We start from the raw sequence: 18,092 nt of genomic DNA, 5'->3' as shown, positions 1-18,092 counted from the left end.
ACAGAAGGTAATTATGGCTCATTTTAAGATATCATTCTGGCATGAGTATGGTAGAAGGGAGGAAAACCTTTATCAGTATAGCTGGTCCATGATAAATTAAAATCAGGCACCTTCAAAACACATACCACTGTGCTATACTGTTTTATACCTTTCAATAATGTGTTTCAGGATTTCAATTATAATGCAAGTACTATAAATGCTGATTGAAATTTCAGTGTGAAATTGATGAATTCAAGTGTCAGTAAGACACCTGACTCAGGAAATAAGGTGGTACGAACTTCATTTTGCCATGTTGAAAACTGTTTTGTTCAACAACTCAGCTGGTGTAATGTAACTCTACCTTGCAAGAGTGGGGTTGAGACTTTGCACCATGCCAAACAAATATGGTACCAGTAGCAGTATTCAGCAAGACTAATGATGCTCTACTGCGCAGCTGGCGAACAGAACAGGGTACCTCAACTAGAATACCTTCTTGTAGCAGCTCCCCTCGGCTAATGTAGAGCCGCCAAGTGCCTACAGGTATAAGAACACAAATTCAAACTAATTCAAATCTGAACTTATGGTTTATTTATATTCATGTTACTTCAATTATTGTTCCTTCATAGACTGTCTGATTAGGGATGATAAACTGTAAGTAGGTCAGAAAAATTAAACTATTTATAAAGGTAATTATTTTGTTAGAGAAAATATATTTCCTTATGTACAGCTTTACTTTTAAGTGCTTGTTAGCTGACACGAAATCCACAATACTTTCATACCCAACCTGCACTTCAAGAAATTTAAATGCAGAAACCTGTAAGTAGATAACCAGTCTCATCTCATACCAAAGTTATTTCATCAAATTCATATGAATTCATTTGTACGTATTCTTTCAGCTCTATTACAAAATTAATGTGATATTCAACTAACCCTCAATTTCTTGAGAGTCCCCTCCTCCATCTTCTCTCCTGCCTGAATGTACAACCATGTTTCCCTTAAATAGAGCAAGGAATGCTGGGGGCTCCACGCCTTCAACAACTCGCACCTGAGGTCCTCTCTCCCGGTCCAGCTCCACAGTCAAAAGAGCAGCTGCACCCTGCTCATTCAGGGAGGCTTCTTTGCCCTGCCAGCAGAAGTAAGCACACCGATCCCGGCCCAACATTGAGTGACGCGATGGCTGTCCACTTAACTCTCGCCCTATACGAATTCATATGAAAGATGTGTTGGTATTAATAAAGATGACGTTAATAAAGTTGCTATGTATCTCTGCTGTACATTCTGAGCTACCATTAACTTACCTGTGACAGTAATGGTATAAAGCCAGCGCACCACATAACTGTCCCCACTGTGAAACTGTCCTACAGACGACTCTGGGAGCTGTGTGTGTTCATACTCAAGAATGTGCCAAACAGAAACACCCAGTGTTGTGATTTCATAATGACGATGAGTCTGTAGCAAAGAATTATACCATATTTAGAGAATTAAAATATAAAAATCCACCAGAGTACTGCAGTATAAGAGCATGGAACCTACAACTCTAAATGTACCTTGTTTTGACACTTCCATTTTATAAAATTATTTGCTGAATTGCATGCACACTACCTGCCAGGATTTATTAAGTTATTCAGATTTCAGTTCTATACACAAGAAATACAAAATTATGTTGTGAAGGTTATGTTTATTTGAAGAGTTTGGACACAAAAGACACTATAATAATTGGGAGATCCATACTAAGCAGAACTAAGTTCACAACAAGCACCACATTGCAATATTCATCCATGCTTCACACTGCTATTATATTATGTAGATCAATGTAAATTTATCACATTACATTTAAATTTGAAGTAGTCAATAATTCATAATTACCTCACTGTCATAATAATGGGAGCCACGGCCAACATGACTTCCTTCCAGTTCCAGGTCAGGATCACCAGTGTTGGGTGTTAACATGTGTTTCACATCACATGGCTTGATGTCAATGCTTGCATCCACCTGCATCAGTAGTGTGAATATTTACAAAATACTTTTAATGTAAATGCCAATTATATAATAATGGATGTACACAGAGCAACTGGAAAATTAGGTTCTCATACATTTTAAAAATGAATGTATTTATATCAGATCCCAAATATCGTAAGAAGAAACTGCAATAGCACCTGTTTTATATAAAAATCAGATTCACTGCCAGCACTCAAGGTATTATAGAATCATTTACAGCCAGTGTAAAAGTACAAATGGCACCAAACAAAAAAGCCTTGCAAGTACAATTTTTAGAAACGAACCAAATTTTATGCAAAATGAAGTGAAAAAAGCTTCTACCACGTCTGTAATTTATGAAGCCGTAATACTGGTTTTATACTCTTATTACTAATTACAGAAGTCAGAAACATGAAAGATGTTCTTACTTGCTTTTCCTCATCATCTCCGCTCTTGGTTCTTATTACACGTGAGAAGTCAGGCCAGTCAAGGAACTTCTCCCTGAAGAGCACTGTCTCCATGTGCTGTGTTACCTTGGCAAGAAGAGCCCAGTCTGGACGGGATGTCCCTTTACTACTGACTTTAGGCTCATCACGCCTTCCAAGTATAGCAGCAGTTGTGAGAGGGCATACATCACACTCAGAATAGTCATAACCCTGATTCCAGAGTTCCTGGGCCAGACCCGCTGCCACTCGACGTCTGTCTAGAGGTGCGTTCTTTCCGTTCCACACATATAACTCTGAACCAAAGTCAAACACCAAGATCTGTGAACAAGTAAACATTTAAAGTATGTACTACTGCAAATTACATCAATATCTGATCAGTTCAGTTATGTTTAACAGTACCTATATAAACTTCATAAAGAAGCAGAAAATCAGGTCACAAATAATGTAAGAAATTTGTCATTAAATGTGCAAATAGACTCTACTAACTTTACTAAAATCTGTTTCAAGAATATAATATCCTTTCAATCCCATGCACAATGTGGGAATAACAATAATATTAATACTATCACCACAAATAACAACAATAAATTGATACTTAAACCAATGTGGGTTTTACCATGGTATCTCTACCCCATCTTGGGTCTTTCCAGTGGTCAACACCTATATTTTTTACACTTTCAAAGAGATGCTACTGTCATTCATATATAACACATCAATGGACCATTAATTTTCCAACTCTGAGGTATGTATACTTCATTTCTATGGCACAATTTTAGTCATGTGTAATACAACAACTAGTGCAATGCTACTGATAACGTTTTGAAATTACAATTGTGAAACATGAACAAGTGTAGCTGGTACACATTTTTAGTATGAATTTACATACTTCAAGACTACATCAATATATTTTTTGTTTATTTAAAAAAAATAAGTGGTACTTCCTACTGGGCTATTAGATATGAATCTCAAATTTTTGTGAAAAAACATAACTTGCTCTAGATTTACAAGTCTGTAGGACACAAAACTGTTCTATTTCCAGTACTGATTTTAACAGAATACAGATGCCTGTACCTTATTAGGATCCAGCATCTCTATTTTCGGTATAGTCCCCCAGTATTCAGTTACTGGAACAAGTTCATCATCCTGGACTTCATACACCATGTTGGTGGCAATGATGGCTGATTCATACAACTCATCTTCATCAGGATGACCTGCCCCTGAGACTGAACCGGTTCCATCCAGCAGCTTCCATAAGTTCTCAACTTGTGAGCTAGAACAAGTCACCTTCTCCTCTGAGACAGTAAGCACTTGTCGAGAACTTAAGCAACCCAAATCCTTCTTCTGCTGAATGTTCAAGGCCACTTCTGCACCACGAGAACGTTCAATCACATTGGAATATCGACCAATATAGTTATACACCTGTGGGTAAAGTGAAACAACAATAATTAGGAAGCAGTTTCCATGTAGAAGGCAAACATAACATCAGTAATCCTATGTTAACCAGACGTTAACACAGCAACCAACGCTACATCATAGACTCCAGAGATTTAAAATGCACATGGGAAGAAAACAGAAAACTTTGAACTCAGAGACTGGAATTCTCTAAATGACTATTTACTTAATACAAAAATTTACACTTGAGTGACTAAACAGACTTGTAAGTAGTATTATTAATAACTAAGTTCCATATAAAAAAAATGTCTGTACAAATTAGTATTAATTCTGATATTTACCCACTTTTATAAGGAGAAAGTTCTATAAGCATTTCAACATTTATGGTTTCTTATAACAGTTAACATACTTGTCTAATTCATATGTTCATTATCAGTAATACTGACCTCTGTGGGAGTGACAAGCACATAGCTATCCCCACTGTTAATACTGCTTGCTATTGGCTCAACCAGTCTTGTCTGCACATGTCGGCGGCCCTTCACTTGCAGTAGCATCAAGTCTTTGTATGGCAACATGTTACCATTTGACGGTGAAGAAGCCTTCTTAAGTGAGACAGCTGTGAAGTCTTCTTTGCTTGCCAGGCCAGCTAGTGCCTCCACTGCAAGAGGCGAGTTCTTTGCCACTGAAAAAGAAAAGTCTATGCAGTTGACAAAGTTCCCTGTGCAATGTCAGTCTGCTCTGGAGCCTGACCAATCAATTACTATTACCATAACACTTCAGAGTAAGATATTATTCTGTGCCAGTTCAATCCACTTCAAATCCATTTGAATGTTAGTTACCCTCCAATTATTTAATTTTTTTTCAGGAGGTTCTTTTCTGCAAGATCTCACAACACAAATTTTGTATTCATTCTTTACTGATGCCTGAATTCTACATGTCCTGTTCATCTTAACCTTCTTGATTTAAGCCTTTAGCAACAATAATGTAGAAACACAAATTATAAAAGTCTAGAGGTTTCTGATTATGGTGTAATTCAATGTTTATGACTAATCCTTTGAACAATTACCTTCACTACATTTCAGAAGTGGACAAGATCTGAAAGAATTTTATCTATTCTCTTATTACATTGCCTTCTTCCTAACTTTTACACACACAATACATTTCAAATGCCTTAAATCTTAGTTCTTCCATCAGAATGTGAGACGAAGGTTCACATCAAAAAAAAAAAAACAGTGGACAAAATTATGATTTCATACAGTTTAATATTTTAGCAATGTGTTTCTGAAACTTCTCACCCCTTTTACAGATATGTTTCTCCAAATTCGTATCCATTTTCATGTCTTTTATTTACATACTATTACCATTCTTCATATTTAATTTTAAGCACTGGGACTGTTTCTTCAAGATCCTATGCACTTATGACATCCTTAATTTTAAGCCACTTCAAATAATGCCCTATCCACTGTGAAAAAGTATGGTACAAATTTCCACATACACATTTTCAGTCTTTGTTTCCAAGTAACTTCCTAGACAATATAAATGATGTCACATACAGACCGAAAGTGTTTTCCTGATCATAACAGCAATTACTGAATTACAGTAATTACAATTCAAAAAGGTTACTTGAATATTTCTGGAGGTGTTTCTTGTATTTTCATGCTATGATTATTTATTATTATTTTAGTGTTCTGTCTGACGACAGGTCCATATGAACAGGATCCTTCCAACCTTTTCTCGGACTGGGACCTGTTCATATACGTTCTTGGCAGATGATCCAGAAGTGGTTTGCCATTGCCTTCTTCTGTGTGTGAATGGAGTAATTGTTGGGATGCCACGGAGAAACCGGGGAAGCCCCCGGAGGAAAACTCCGTGTTGCCTAGACCACGGCCTTGCCCAACACAAGTTATAAATTCTGTCACCACCAGGAATCGAACCCAAGACCCCAGGATTACAAGGCCAGCGTTCTAATAGCTAGACCACCGTGTCTATGAGCATGCTATGATTACTGAACATTTTTGTTGGTATCCAATGGGTTTAAAATTGTTCACTGGGGACCTTGAACAGGTTATACCTAGTGAGCACTCACATTTCTCAATATTCAGCCTCTTGAGTTCTTTATCTGCAACTCCTGACCGCACTTCAACATATTCATCCCGCAAATCTGTGCGCGCTGCCAATGCCTTGATGGGATTGCGGGATGACGTGACCTTACGCTGAAATCTAACAGTACGCTTTTGTACCAACCTGCAAGTAAAACAAAATCCAATTCAAACATTATTAGTATAACAATTATAATGTAAGTTTTTGTGATTTAGTCAGAAAAAGAAAGGGCATTTACATACCCATCATTGTTCACATCTGCTAAACATCCTGTAAAAATAGGAGGGGAGGATGATGAATATATGTAACATTACAGAAACAATAAAAACTGCTGTCATTATCATAAGGTTCCCTAAAAACATTTAGAAATTCACTTCTCTATGTCCTCTTCATAATAAATATTGAGTATCACAAATATTATACTTGTAGACTCAATAACAGGTTTTACACTATTTATTTTCTTTGTAAGTAAATTTACGAATACTTGAGAAATGTGGTAGTATGAAAGCCAGTCCATACATGACCTAGTCACCAAAGATTAAAATAAACATTAGTAATGGTACATTACACGACACAAGCAGGCAACACAACTGTAAACAGGAAACAGAATCTGATAACATTCAACCAACACCTCACTTCATTTTCTCACATGGTATACAAAACCAATAAGCAATGAGACTGGCATATGACACTAATGATGATCCTGTTTTGTATATATAAACTGATACCATCAAACTTTCCTCAGATCCTTCATGTGCATGCAAAAGTGGTACATTTTATAGTAGCATAACCTAATCAGTTGAAAAATTTTAATAAATAATCAGAGTCAACCAATTAAAAGCAGCACAAGCTACACATATATTCTCCCACACTACAAGTGCCCATTTTAAGCAAGTGTAAACTTTCTATAAAATTCAAACCTCAACAGCCAGTACTTAAATAATTAAAACAAAAAATGTACAAGTACATTCAGATTGCCTATCATCTCACTAGAATAATGAACTTATCAAGTACACTGGAAGGGCTGTATTTGGACAGTACGTTTACAGGTTCAGATAACTCTTAGCTCCCCAAAAATGACATCATTACACGAAAGTGTTGTATTTTTTCTGACAAAATTTAGTTGGAAATATGTAATTATGAAGCATTTATGTCAACCACATAGCTGATTCTTGAATCTATGTAATAAAATGAAGTTCCGGTAATCAATTTTCAAACACCTGACACATCTAATTTTAAAAAGCTCAATACCATGTTTATTCAGTTTCCTGTCATCAAGCTGAGACAGCATATATAAATAAGTTCATATGCTGTCAGCTTCAGAGCACTCTGGAGAGGATCAACATCATGGCATTCCACAACTTGTGTCTGCTGCTTTTGTGTATGGTTTCAGCAAGTCATGCAGTGGTAAAGTAACCTTTTTATTTCACTTTTTCAATTCCGTATACCCAACAGTACAAAATCTGTTCTGTTTACCTGTTGTGTATGGGGTACCTGTACAAATGGGTCTTACTAAAGCAGTTTTCCACTTAACCTATTTTTAATTAATTGATTTTAAACATAAAACTTTTGCTAAACCATAGATGATTTCTATACTGGATAAAATGGAGAATATGTTTCGTAATATAACAATTCTTGCAGCGCAACTACCACGTGCTTATCAAAGGTACAGAACTGAAACATGTTCATCCGGGGTATTACAGTGAAGACACAGAGTTCGAGATAAACAAGTACAATGAGACGACCGACTCGATAAATGCAGTTATGGACCTGCTACAAGACCTTCCAACTGATACTACAGTGAGTTCTAAATATAGTTCATGGCAAGAGAGGGAGGAGCCAATTTTAATAGGAATCACAACCCCACTACCAAACTATCAGTTTCATTTGACACATTGTCTCAAGCATATCCAAGAACATCTCATGTCTGCTACACACCATAATTCTAACCAAGACTTAGCATTTTGGCCACGATAACATCACTGATACTCACGCCGTTTCATCACCTTCCGTCTACCACAGTCACAATTAATGCATACTCACTCCTACCATAATTGCAAGCAGCATACTTATGTTTTAGTACATTATCAGCAGAGCCACTTACTAGCAGATGCTTTGTATAACCATAATCTCATGCAAAATGATTATGATTTTTCTCTAAAAAGAGGCATCTGTAGTGTAAATGGCAGTGGAATAACTTACAATGTGAAGGGTATTTTAGGTGTTAATTCTAACCAATTTTGTAACTACTTACCATGTTCTCCATAAAGAAATCTGCCATATTTGCTTACATATGGCCACCATATTATAATTAATGATAAGAGAATGAAGATATTCCACAATCCTTCATAACCCTTTCATTTTGAAAGAGTAAAACACAGATATAGAAGTACTGCTATTAAATTAACTAATTGCCATCTAACATTATATCAATAAATGAAATATAAGTTATGCTTATGTTACAGGTCAATATTCAGAGTTATGAACTGCAAAACAACAAGTGGCAAACAAGTGTCGTGCATATTAACCAAACCTGGTGTGACTTTATTACAAGTGATCCATATTTCATGGAGGGCATAATAAGACAGAGTAACTATCCGGATAAATGCCCCATCACAGCTGTAAGTTCACACTTTTCCTTTTGTGTAGCAAGTAATGATAATGCATCAAAATTGAAATGTTTGCTGCCTTGATGGACCCTGGTACCAGCTACTGCTCATAACATGTCACTGACCTGACAACGGATTTTGGAGCTATGAGCGAGAAGGACACTGGAGTTTAAATGTCTAAATTTAGCTCTTTACAAACACGTCAGTCATATATTTTGAAATATCTATAAAAAATCAAACGAACTTTAAAACAATCTTGAATCTAAACAGACCACAGACACTGACAAATTTTGCATGTGATTTATATTGCTGCGAGCAAGTGAACATTTACATTTCATCTCAAATGAGACATTTATCCCATTATATGATTGTTAATTTTGTTGTTTTTTACAGAACACATTCAAGATAGAAAATTTTGTGATTGATGAAGAAAAACTTCCAGAACAGGTACCTGGGGAATACTGGCGATATGTCTTCCAGCAATTTGTCAACAATGAATGTGTTCTTGAATTCTTATTTGATATACAGATTCAGAGGACAAATAAGCTAATATAGACACTGACATGTACCAAATGATTATGATAGCTGACAATAACAATTGCATTTTAGAGTCCTGAAAGTGGTGTCTCTTAATTAAAATGAGACACACATTTTTAAAGAAGGAATTATATCAACTGTACCAAAATGTCATATTATTTCTGTAATAAACCATGTAACTTACATGACATTTTTCCACTTCCATAATGTACTATAACAAAAACAAAGAATATATTTCGGAAGAAAGGCAACTTTGTAAAGAATCCATTCTACAACCAGATAACATGTTCCTGTCCAAATGTAAAACTCAAAATTAAGATAAAACTACAAAAATTAAAAGTACATTCTGATATCAGATATTTCTGCTTTTGTATTTGTGTATGGGAGGGTGGCTATATACATATGCTTGTAAACAGACTTACATAGGATAAATACGGGAAGTACGGCTGTTCCTGACAAGTTTCATAATAAATTTAGTACTATCCACATTAAAGAAAGATGGTGATTTCACGTCAACTATTTCTGTAGTTATATAATGCTACTTACAATTTTCTGGAATGGCTGACAACTTGGTCCAAGTCCTCGACACAAATGTCCAGTTGTTCTGAACTTTGAGGCTTTGATGTCAAGGAGATATTATTGCTGAAAAATGATGTAAAGGTCTCATCATCTAACCGGGGGACGACCACCTTGGGACGACACAGTGAACCATCCTGATCTGTGAAATATTAACAATAATTACATTTTGTAACATGTCATGTGAACAAGTTATGACATCACAAGTGACAAAGTAAGACATTCAAAGAAAAACTTAGAAATGCCAATAAGCCAATTACACAACATGAGAAAGAAAATAGCAGATCCCTACTGTATGCCATTTTTTATCCTTTCTCATATCATCCAATTCAAACCACAGATATGAAACACCACAACAGCTAAAAGTATTTTAACATTTTATAATAATGGTTCAGAGGTTATTTAATTAAGATATATCAACTACAGAAATTATTCAACACAAAATAAATTGATGGTCTGATTATGAATGGTGCATTGTAAAGAGATTGCCATTTTTCAAAATGAATATCCCTTGAGTATGTGTGGAAAAATGAAATAAAACCAAAAATACTTCCAAACATGTTACTGTTATGCCAACCTGTTAACTTGTATGCCACAAAATCTTGGCGGTTTTACAATTAAATCAATAAGAGACAAGTGACTGACATTTTATACAAAATATTCTACACCAAGTACAAATCTGTCTAATCTGTTTCATAAATACTGGCTAATCAGGGGGGACACTGTACTTTTTAAAGTTTAAATTACACTGCAGTCATATTTTACTGAATAATTTTCAGGTTAAAAAGATTTTAGAAAGAAAATTATACCTGCATCAGAGGGACCCTGACATTCGTTAAACAGAAGGCTAGGTGTGAATGAGCTACCATCCAACTGGTTACCTGTTTCATCTTTTCCTCCTGGGGCAGATACGCTGCGCTTGAAAAGGACCAGCATTTCTTTTTGAGGAGACGAAGGAGTTGATGAGACTTCCTTGTGTAATACTGTCGACAAACACAAACCAGTATAAAAAACAATACTGGGTTACTTATAAAACATGCAAATTAATTTATAAATTATATTATCATTAGATATTGCTTTAAAACTTGTACAAAACACATTTTTATTCCTTTGATATCTAATAAAATGTCAAGGATTAATATAAGACAAACAGAAGAGTTAATTTAACCTTCAAGAAAAGTGACAGTTACAACTGTTCTGAATATTACAAATTCGCATTTATCAGTATGTTGCAGTAAGGATACTTCATACCACAAAAAGGGGTTCAGGAAGTGAAATACATGATGGATGGATGAATGAATACAACAACGTATCCCAATAAAAAATTTAAAAAAACGAATCTTTTTAATTCAGAAGAGGAAGAAAGTTGAAGTATTGTACGTGCACGATTTAATGTTCTGACAGTGGTGGATACGAATATGACTGTCTTCTCGGTTGTAACGCCGTGTATTCTCGTAGAAGTTTACCAACGTTTGCCCTGATGATGCGGGCAGCACGAACCTCTGAAACGTTGGTACTCTTATACCAAACTACACGGAGCTACAATCCAGAAGACAGCCAGCCATCTTCTGCGTACATGAGATTGCCAACCTACGGTCATCCAGCTGTTGGATGAAATTGACGCGTACCAAAAACAGGAAGTTGACTCACCAGCTTTGCTTTTGAACCGTTCCGCTCGAGGCGTCCTCCGTTTCCTGTCGGCGGACGAATGTCCCAAAAGTTGTGACGGTGGTGAAGGAGGCACAACTGGTGTGAGCGCAACGTCGGCGGCGCAGGTCGGCGCTGAACTCTTTGTGTGCTCCATCATCATGCGGCCAGCCACCGAAAACTGGACGGCATCGGTAGGACCCACGCGCTTCTTCCATCCCTGAGTCGCAGCATCAAGTTTGCCGAGCCGATCCGCGAGGATACTCCCGCCACCCGGTGTTTCCTCAGTTATCTCCACCGCCTTCTCATCCTCTGCTGTGATTTGGATCTCCTGCAAACGCCGCCATATGCAATACACCACTGCTAATGTCAGCCCCCCAATCATAAATTCCACCAGGAACCACCACATTCTGTTGTTTCTTTTAAACGCACACTGCCATGTAAAATGTATCTTCCACTTCTGCGTTGCTGCTATAATCGACCAAAACTTGTCTTCACACAATAAACGATCACAAATCTTTATATCGATACTACAAAATCTCTGGAAATTTGTCTCATTTGTTCACTAAGATCTTCCACACATAATTAATATTATCTTCTTTGATAAATTTATTCTATTTCACATTGCTTCACAAGCGTTCATTCTAAAAGCAAGAGTCTCTACGAGAAATCATCACCATTTACTCAGCCGAAAGCTGAAACCAAAACCGAGATCTCAAGTTCGATTCCACTGTGACGTGAAATGATATCCTGTCGATGCCATATTTAATCGATACTATACAAAGAAGTACATCGGTATCATAATTCTCCAGAGTTAGCTCCATGTCAGCCATTTTAGATAAATTAATCAATAAACAGCCAAAAACTTTCAATAACCAGAATTTTTTAAACTACCCATAGTGTCCAATGTCTACCGATTCAAAGACCTCACGCAAAATCGAATCTGGACAACACCGAAATCATACAAAATTTGTTAAAAATGTCGTTATCCTGAGACAATCTTTTTATTTATTTATTTTTTCAAAATGTCATTCGCACATGCAAACGGATTCTCGGTATTCTGGTATAAAGAGTTCCTGCAAATTATATATCAAGGATAGATAATTCAGCGTTGACGTTCCGTTATTCCATTGCGATCTCTAGAAATCATTCGCAATTCCTATCGGGAAGTTATTTATACATTCAGAACGGTAACTTGATAGTAGGGAACACCCCACATTGTGAAAATGTTCACACCCTTATTGGCTCATTTCATCAACCGTAACCCATGGTGTCCTTTGTTCTAAGTTGGTATCACAATTTAATTTTTTACTGGCGGGAGGAACTATACCTCCTCTCACCCCAAGCGCCTACATGGCGCATAGCGGGACAAACTTTTACTGGCGTTTAATTATCGCCGTTTGTTGCTTCATCCGACATACAAATAAAAACAACAAAGTGATCATTTCTCAAATCACAAAATTTATCTTCACATTTGTAAAGACGACATTCAGAACATGATAAAAAAATTAGGTGACGAGAGCTACAGTAAATTCGCAGTTGTCACTTTTCCCACCCCTCAATATCGGCAGCATTTCCAACACCTTCTTAGCAGAACAATCCTTCGATGCATCAAACGATTACGCGCGCACACTACTGAAACACTTCCTCCGCATGGTTTCTAAATACCGCATCATACATCAATGCGCACCAGAGCACAATTATAATTCCCAAGAATATCAATTCTGCAACATGGGAAAACATCTTTGACGGCACCAGTCAGCAAAGAAACAATACGTTAGCTTCAATAAGAGAGACCCGATCACCAGAACTAACCAATACGCTCCCTGACGATTTGTCTGCGGCTTACAAGGCTTTCATGAACAACAAGTTCAAACAAATGCCAACCAACAGACCTCTTGGGTTATCACAGAACGCCGGAAAAAGAGGACGTGTGGCGGGTTCACTTACCATCTATCAGCTATGCAGTGACGTTTGTAGGAACAAATCAATTATAATCCTAGGGTTACTGCAAGATAATGGGCGTCAGTGGAAATATCACGACGCAGTGAATTATCGTTGTTATTGGTGCACAGAACTATGTTACCTAGGTTTTGTTAACCAATTTTCTTCGTCTGCTAATCTCATCGAAGGCCATTTATGAAATGATGGAAACTGTGAAAAACGGAAAATTATTGCAACAAAAAATCACGACAGTCTAACAGCTGCTTTGATAATCTCTTCTAGACCGTGTAATTGTGTTCAGTTTTCTGATAAATGACGTTTCGTATTCAAGTCAGCAGACTACGGTCACTAGTGCAAAGAACTTTGTAACCTGCTTTTGTTCTGCTACTCATATTCTTCGGTCTGCTAATTCTCGTCGAAGGACATTTATAAAGTGACTAACCTAGCGTATAACCCGTAAAAGTCGATTAGAAAAAACTTTTTATTTTGTGTTCAAGAGCAATGCAATTTTGTTTGTAAGGTACACGAAATGTCTTCGTGGCGATTGACAAAATCGACACCCTGACTCCAGACTCTGCCAGACCCCACCGTAGCGTCGTTTGTATTTCTTGCTACAAGTCGCCACAATCAGAACTTAATTTAAATTTTTCCGTATCACACGAAGACTTGCACAGTCAACCGTGACGGACACTGGCTATTATATACGCAGTATACAAATTGAAAAACTGTGAGGACGGATCATGGTTCTTCCACAGAATCAATGCTCCGAAAAATTATCCACTTCTCTAGCCTTCACGTTAAATTATTCCTGTTTCTCAGATTGTGGATATTCCATATAACTGAAATCCTCCCCATACTCACAAAAGACAATGATCTATGTGTCCAGTTTAACAGCCTTAAAACACTGGTTAAATCCATTTATTTGAGTTCTGAGGCACAATATCATTTTCACTGTTTCCACAAGTTTCTTTATAACTCGGGGACCCCATATCCTGCTTAACACTTCCACTTCCTAACTACAAGTGAAGATTCGATGCTTCTGGAAACAGTAAATTACGGATCGTGCAGTTTTCCTACAAACAAATCAACACAGTTATCAGCAATGCTGTTGTTTCCACTACGCGGCTAGCCTAAGCTTCCATCCACAAGCGAGAACTTCCGCCATGTCTCAACACTTCCTGCCAATGCAAGGGATCATAAAAGTAGGCCTAAGTGTTACTGCCTCGTGATCGAAAATGCATGGTGGTCGATCATAGAACGTAGATTGGCTTTTCCAGATCGACTAGACGACTGCAAGAAGTACATAAAAACATAAATGGTACAAGTCAGAAGAACTAAGAAAACGGACGAACTTTCAAAATATCCAAACGCAAACCCTAAAACCCATCTTCAACAACACACATCGGCCGCGGACACCTAAGGAATCGCAAAAGAAGTTCCGTTACAGGGTAACTGAATCCAATCACAAAGCACAGACAGATGATGCAAAGATCCGTTCGGCGCCTGTCTCAGATTGTGATTGTGTGCCTGTTCTCTGTAATTATGCCAAGAAAAAGGCATATATTTCTCAATACAGATCACAATAAGTCAGAAACTATCAACATTGCAGACGTCATTAGACAAAAAAAACAGCTAAAAATACGTCACGACCAATCGCTTTTCTCGTGACTCACAGCTCGCAAACATAACTATATTAGTCGAACATTTATTTATCATATTCCGATAAAGACGTGAATAAAATACAGGGCAACAGTAAAATACAATAAACAACTATCAGTTTCCGAATTACATGTCAGGTATTGATAATTATTATGCAGACTTTCATAAATTGACACAACGAAGAGACAGTTCCAGCGACAATATCACGGTGACCACCTGATCCCAATTACGTGATAAGGAAATGAGAAAGAAAATTAGATTCTCAAGCAGACACTGGGGTCATATGAAAGTCACTTCCTTCCAATTAGTTGCACTGGTATTTGCGTTAAATGTTGTAAAATCACTAGATATGACAACTCACTCACAAATCAACGGTTATTGCAAAGTTAACGAATCTGAATACGTTTCAAGAACTCAAGTTCGCTGAAGAATTTTGATGCTGTAGAACACTCGAAGCAAAATAACTCTCGACTTTCAACTTAAAACTGTGACTAAGACAGAAAAATAAATTCACCGGCGACCACGGCAATTCGTGCCAAGTATGAAGTTACAAAGATAGTAGTCACACTCAGTGCTATGACGTCCGTTTACCTGTTCCCTCCGCCCCATGGCTAAACACCGTATACCTACACGCAACGGCTGCTGTATAAAAAGTCTGTCTCGAAGTTTTAAAAGTTTCATTAACCTAAAGCAATTAGACTCGCTACAATAACTAACAACATCCAGAAATCAGTTTAGTACACTTAGCACCGTAACATTTCATAAGATCGTAGATAAAATCCATGAAGGTAGTAACATTCATCCTTCGTGGTTTTCCTCAGACGTTGCTTGAAAACACCCTATCTCAGCAAAGGCTGACTCCGCCCCAATTGCCGTCATGAAAAGCACAGATGAGGATGGCTCAGATTTGCACTTGGAAGATCTCCAAGTCGAATCTTGGCCAGTCCATCGACAATTCTGAGGGTTTTAATAGTTTTCCTCAGCCCTTCTAGGCGAAAGCCGAGACAGTACCTTCCGATACGTTTGCACCATTTTCCCCCCAATATTTTCAAGTTCACAGAACGTAATTATTACATCACTTAATTTTATATTAATAACCCAACGCAGATGATATCGATTCTTAGATAATATACTTATTATCTATCCATCCATCGTCATCAACACAAACAAAAGACGGATGAATATAAATTCAAGAGAGTTGCAACTGGTACATAAAATAGTCAATATCATATTGAAATGGACAGGCCAAGCTTTGTAGTAGCCTTCCATAAAATATGTACACATCATACTCATTTAATGACACTGGAACAAAAACAGAGGTTATTTTGAATTCAATGTCATGAAAAGATGGTTACTGACAATATGAATTCAAAAAAAAAAAAAAAAGTGAGACAAAGCATTCTTCACATTTGGAAGGCTTTGCCGAATGCACTGTAAACATGGGCCACTATATACTGCGAAATGGCACCAGCATCCTCTGCCAAGAAATTCAGATGCAGGGGTGCGAACATCAGGGAAGTGGCAGTGATGACAAAGGTCAACAACATAAAGAAAAGGGTCAGGTTTTCCCTGGTGGGTCATGGAAGCCCTAGAAGAACAGAAGAAGCTTCTCTCCAAAGACAAAGACTTCCCCTTGATCCTCTCTTTCAGCTTCATAAAAGGGGCACTCTTTTTTTCATCTCCTGGCCCAGCCATCCTCTGAGAAATCCGCAATCAGTAACATATTTTCTCTTTTAATCTCCGAACTTTCGGAACTGAATGCATTACACCTGCCACTGAATATAAACACTTACATGGTTGACAAGATGGTGGTGGTTTATTTGAGTAGTGCTGCATATGATTGTAAGGTCATCTTCTGCGCTGAGCTTTGATACACGCTTTCTCCAGTCTGTATGACCACTCTTCTGGAGTGCAGCTAATCTGTGACAACCAGAATAACTTAAGTTTAGAGCTGGAGTAATTCAGTCAGTACAGCATATGATTATAGACTGGATGACTGGTGTTCAATTCCTGGCAGAGGCAGGGGATTAGAGGATTCTTCCTTTAACCTCCATGTCCAGAACAGTTCTTGGGCCCTCCCAGCCTCCCATCCAATAAGTACCATTCACCCTAATCTAGTGCCAAGTCAAGAACCAGCAGGAGCTGAACCTCCTCTACCCTCAAGCACCCCATAGCGTGTAGCAGGCAGGCTTTACTTTTTAGAGCACTCAACTACTAAATGTTGTTCAGCCTTTAAATAATGTTATTATGGTACATAAAACCAACTAAAATCAATTATTACTTGAAATGAGTGTAAATATTCAAAATACATTTCATCAATTTGTATAAATATTACATCAATATTGTCCCTAAATTTCTGTCATGGAGAATGCATATGACGAAAACGAATTTTTTATTATCTGATGTGGGAAGAACTGCAATAAGATAAAAAATATTAATATTATGAAATTTGAGGTCCTTGGGTGGTGAAGGCACTGATATTTTTCTCACAGATTGTGGTATGTGTGTGTGTTACCATGTGGACTCTTTAGTATCTAACCAACCTAACCTCACAACAGAGAAGAAAGACATCAACAAGATAAGATATTGCCAAGGCCATCCAGCATAATGCTATGGTCTGTTTCTCTAACCTGTGTAATTAACATACCTGAAGTTAACATTATTTTTGTTACCTTATAAAGAGCCAATAACTTGATAAGACACACTCATAGTCTGTACTATAATTACTGGATATCGGATACTGGGATACAGGGAACGAAGCATTCTTTAAGTGCCTGAGCACTGCGGGTCCTAACTTTTTCGTTGGTTTGATCTATAGACATTCAGTAGTACTCCTTGGACGAGGGGTCAGCCCGTCCCAAGGCCTCTACCTGTACACAGGACAGCACAACACAAAAAAACATCCATGGCTTGAGTGGGATTCGAATCCACAGTCCCAGCGACCAAGCGGCACAAGGCCCACGCCTCAGACCGCGCGGCCACTGCGGACCCCTTACTATAATTTATTTAGCCAAACGGACTGTTAGGTAAAAACGAGTGTAGGTAACAGACACATTATGTAATGTGATAGCATGGAACTGGTAAAATTGCACAGTATTCATATCAGATTACTACTCAGAACAAGATCAAAACTCTCCACTGGTCAAAACAGGGCACAATGCTTAATCAGCATAACACGAATGAAGTGGCTAAAAGTGGGTCATTTGCTCAGGTATTGCAAAAGAGG

The 18,092-nt window shown here is 37.5% G+C and overlaps 2 protein-coding genes across 6 annotated transcripts in view; one reads left to right on the top strand and one right to left on the bottom strand.

The window, feature by feature from the left end:
- Positions 1-18,092, bottom strand: part of LOC110834074 (Supervillin) — a 138,091-nt gene that overhangs the window by 5,607 nt on the left and 114,392 nt on the right. For all 5 annotated transcript variants that reach the window (XM_087350297.1, XM_022072866.2, XM_087350296.1 and 2 more), the window contains exons 14-25: positions 16,660-16,786; positions 11,267-11,594; positions 10,498-10,599; positions 9,587-9,758; positions 5,881-6,038; positions 4,241-4,476; positions 3,474-3,821; positions 2,385-2,720; positions 1,846-1,971; positions 1,278-1,428; positions 910-1,176; positions 341-513 (exon numbers count right to left, since the gene is read on the bottom strand). In XM_087350297.1, the coding sequence (XP_087206423.1) occupies positions 341-513; positions 910-1,176; positions 1,278-1,428; positions 1,846-1,971; positions 2,385-2,720; positions 3,474-3,821; positions 4,241-4,476; positions 5,881-6,038; positions 9,587-9,758; positions 10,498-10,599; positions 11,267-11,594; positions 16,660-16,786 (2,524 nt within the window). The remainder of the gene's footprint in view (positions 1-340; positions 514-909; positions 1,177-1,277; positions 1,429-1,845; positions 1,972-2,384; positions 2,721-3,473; positions 3,822-4,240; positions 4,477-5,880; positions 6,039-9,586; positions 9,759-10,497; positions 10,600-11,266; positions 11,595-16,659; positions 16,787-18,092) is intronic.
- LOC110834075 (uncharacterized) lies at positions 7,198-9,291 on the top strand. Its single transcript, XM_022072873.2, has 4 exons — positions 7,198-7,301; positions 7,536-7,694; positions 8,360-8,515; positions 8,897-9,291. Exons 1-4 carry the CDS (start codon positions 7,242-7,244, stop codon positions 9,056-9,058), a joined length of 537 nt encoding a protein of 178 aa, XP_021928565.1. The 5' UTR covers positions 7,198-7,241; the 3' UTR covers positions 9,059-9,291.

The sequence above is a fragment of the Zootermopsis nevadensis genome, unplaced genomic scaffold (genome assembly GCF_977971745.1).
Source record: "Zootermopsis nevadensis isolate Lab colony 2312 unplaced genomic scaffold, Znev_1.0 Znev_ptg000017l, whole genome shotgun sequence".
Lineage (NCBI taxonomy): Eukaryota > Metazoa > Arthropoda > Insecta > Blattodea > Termopsidae > Zootermopsis > Zootermopsis nevadensis.
The sequence above is the reverse complement of the archived record's forward strand: the minus strand, read 5'-3'. Positions and strand labels throughout refer to the sequence as shown.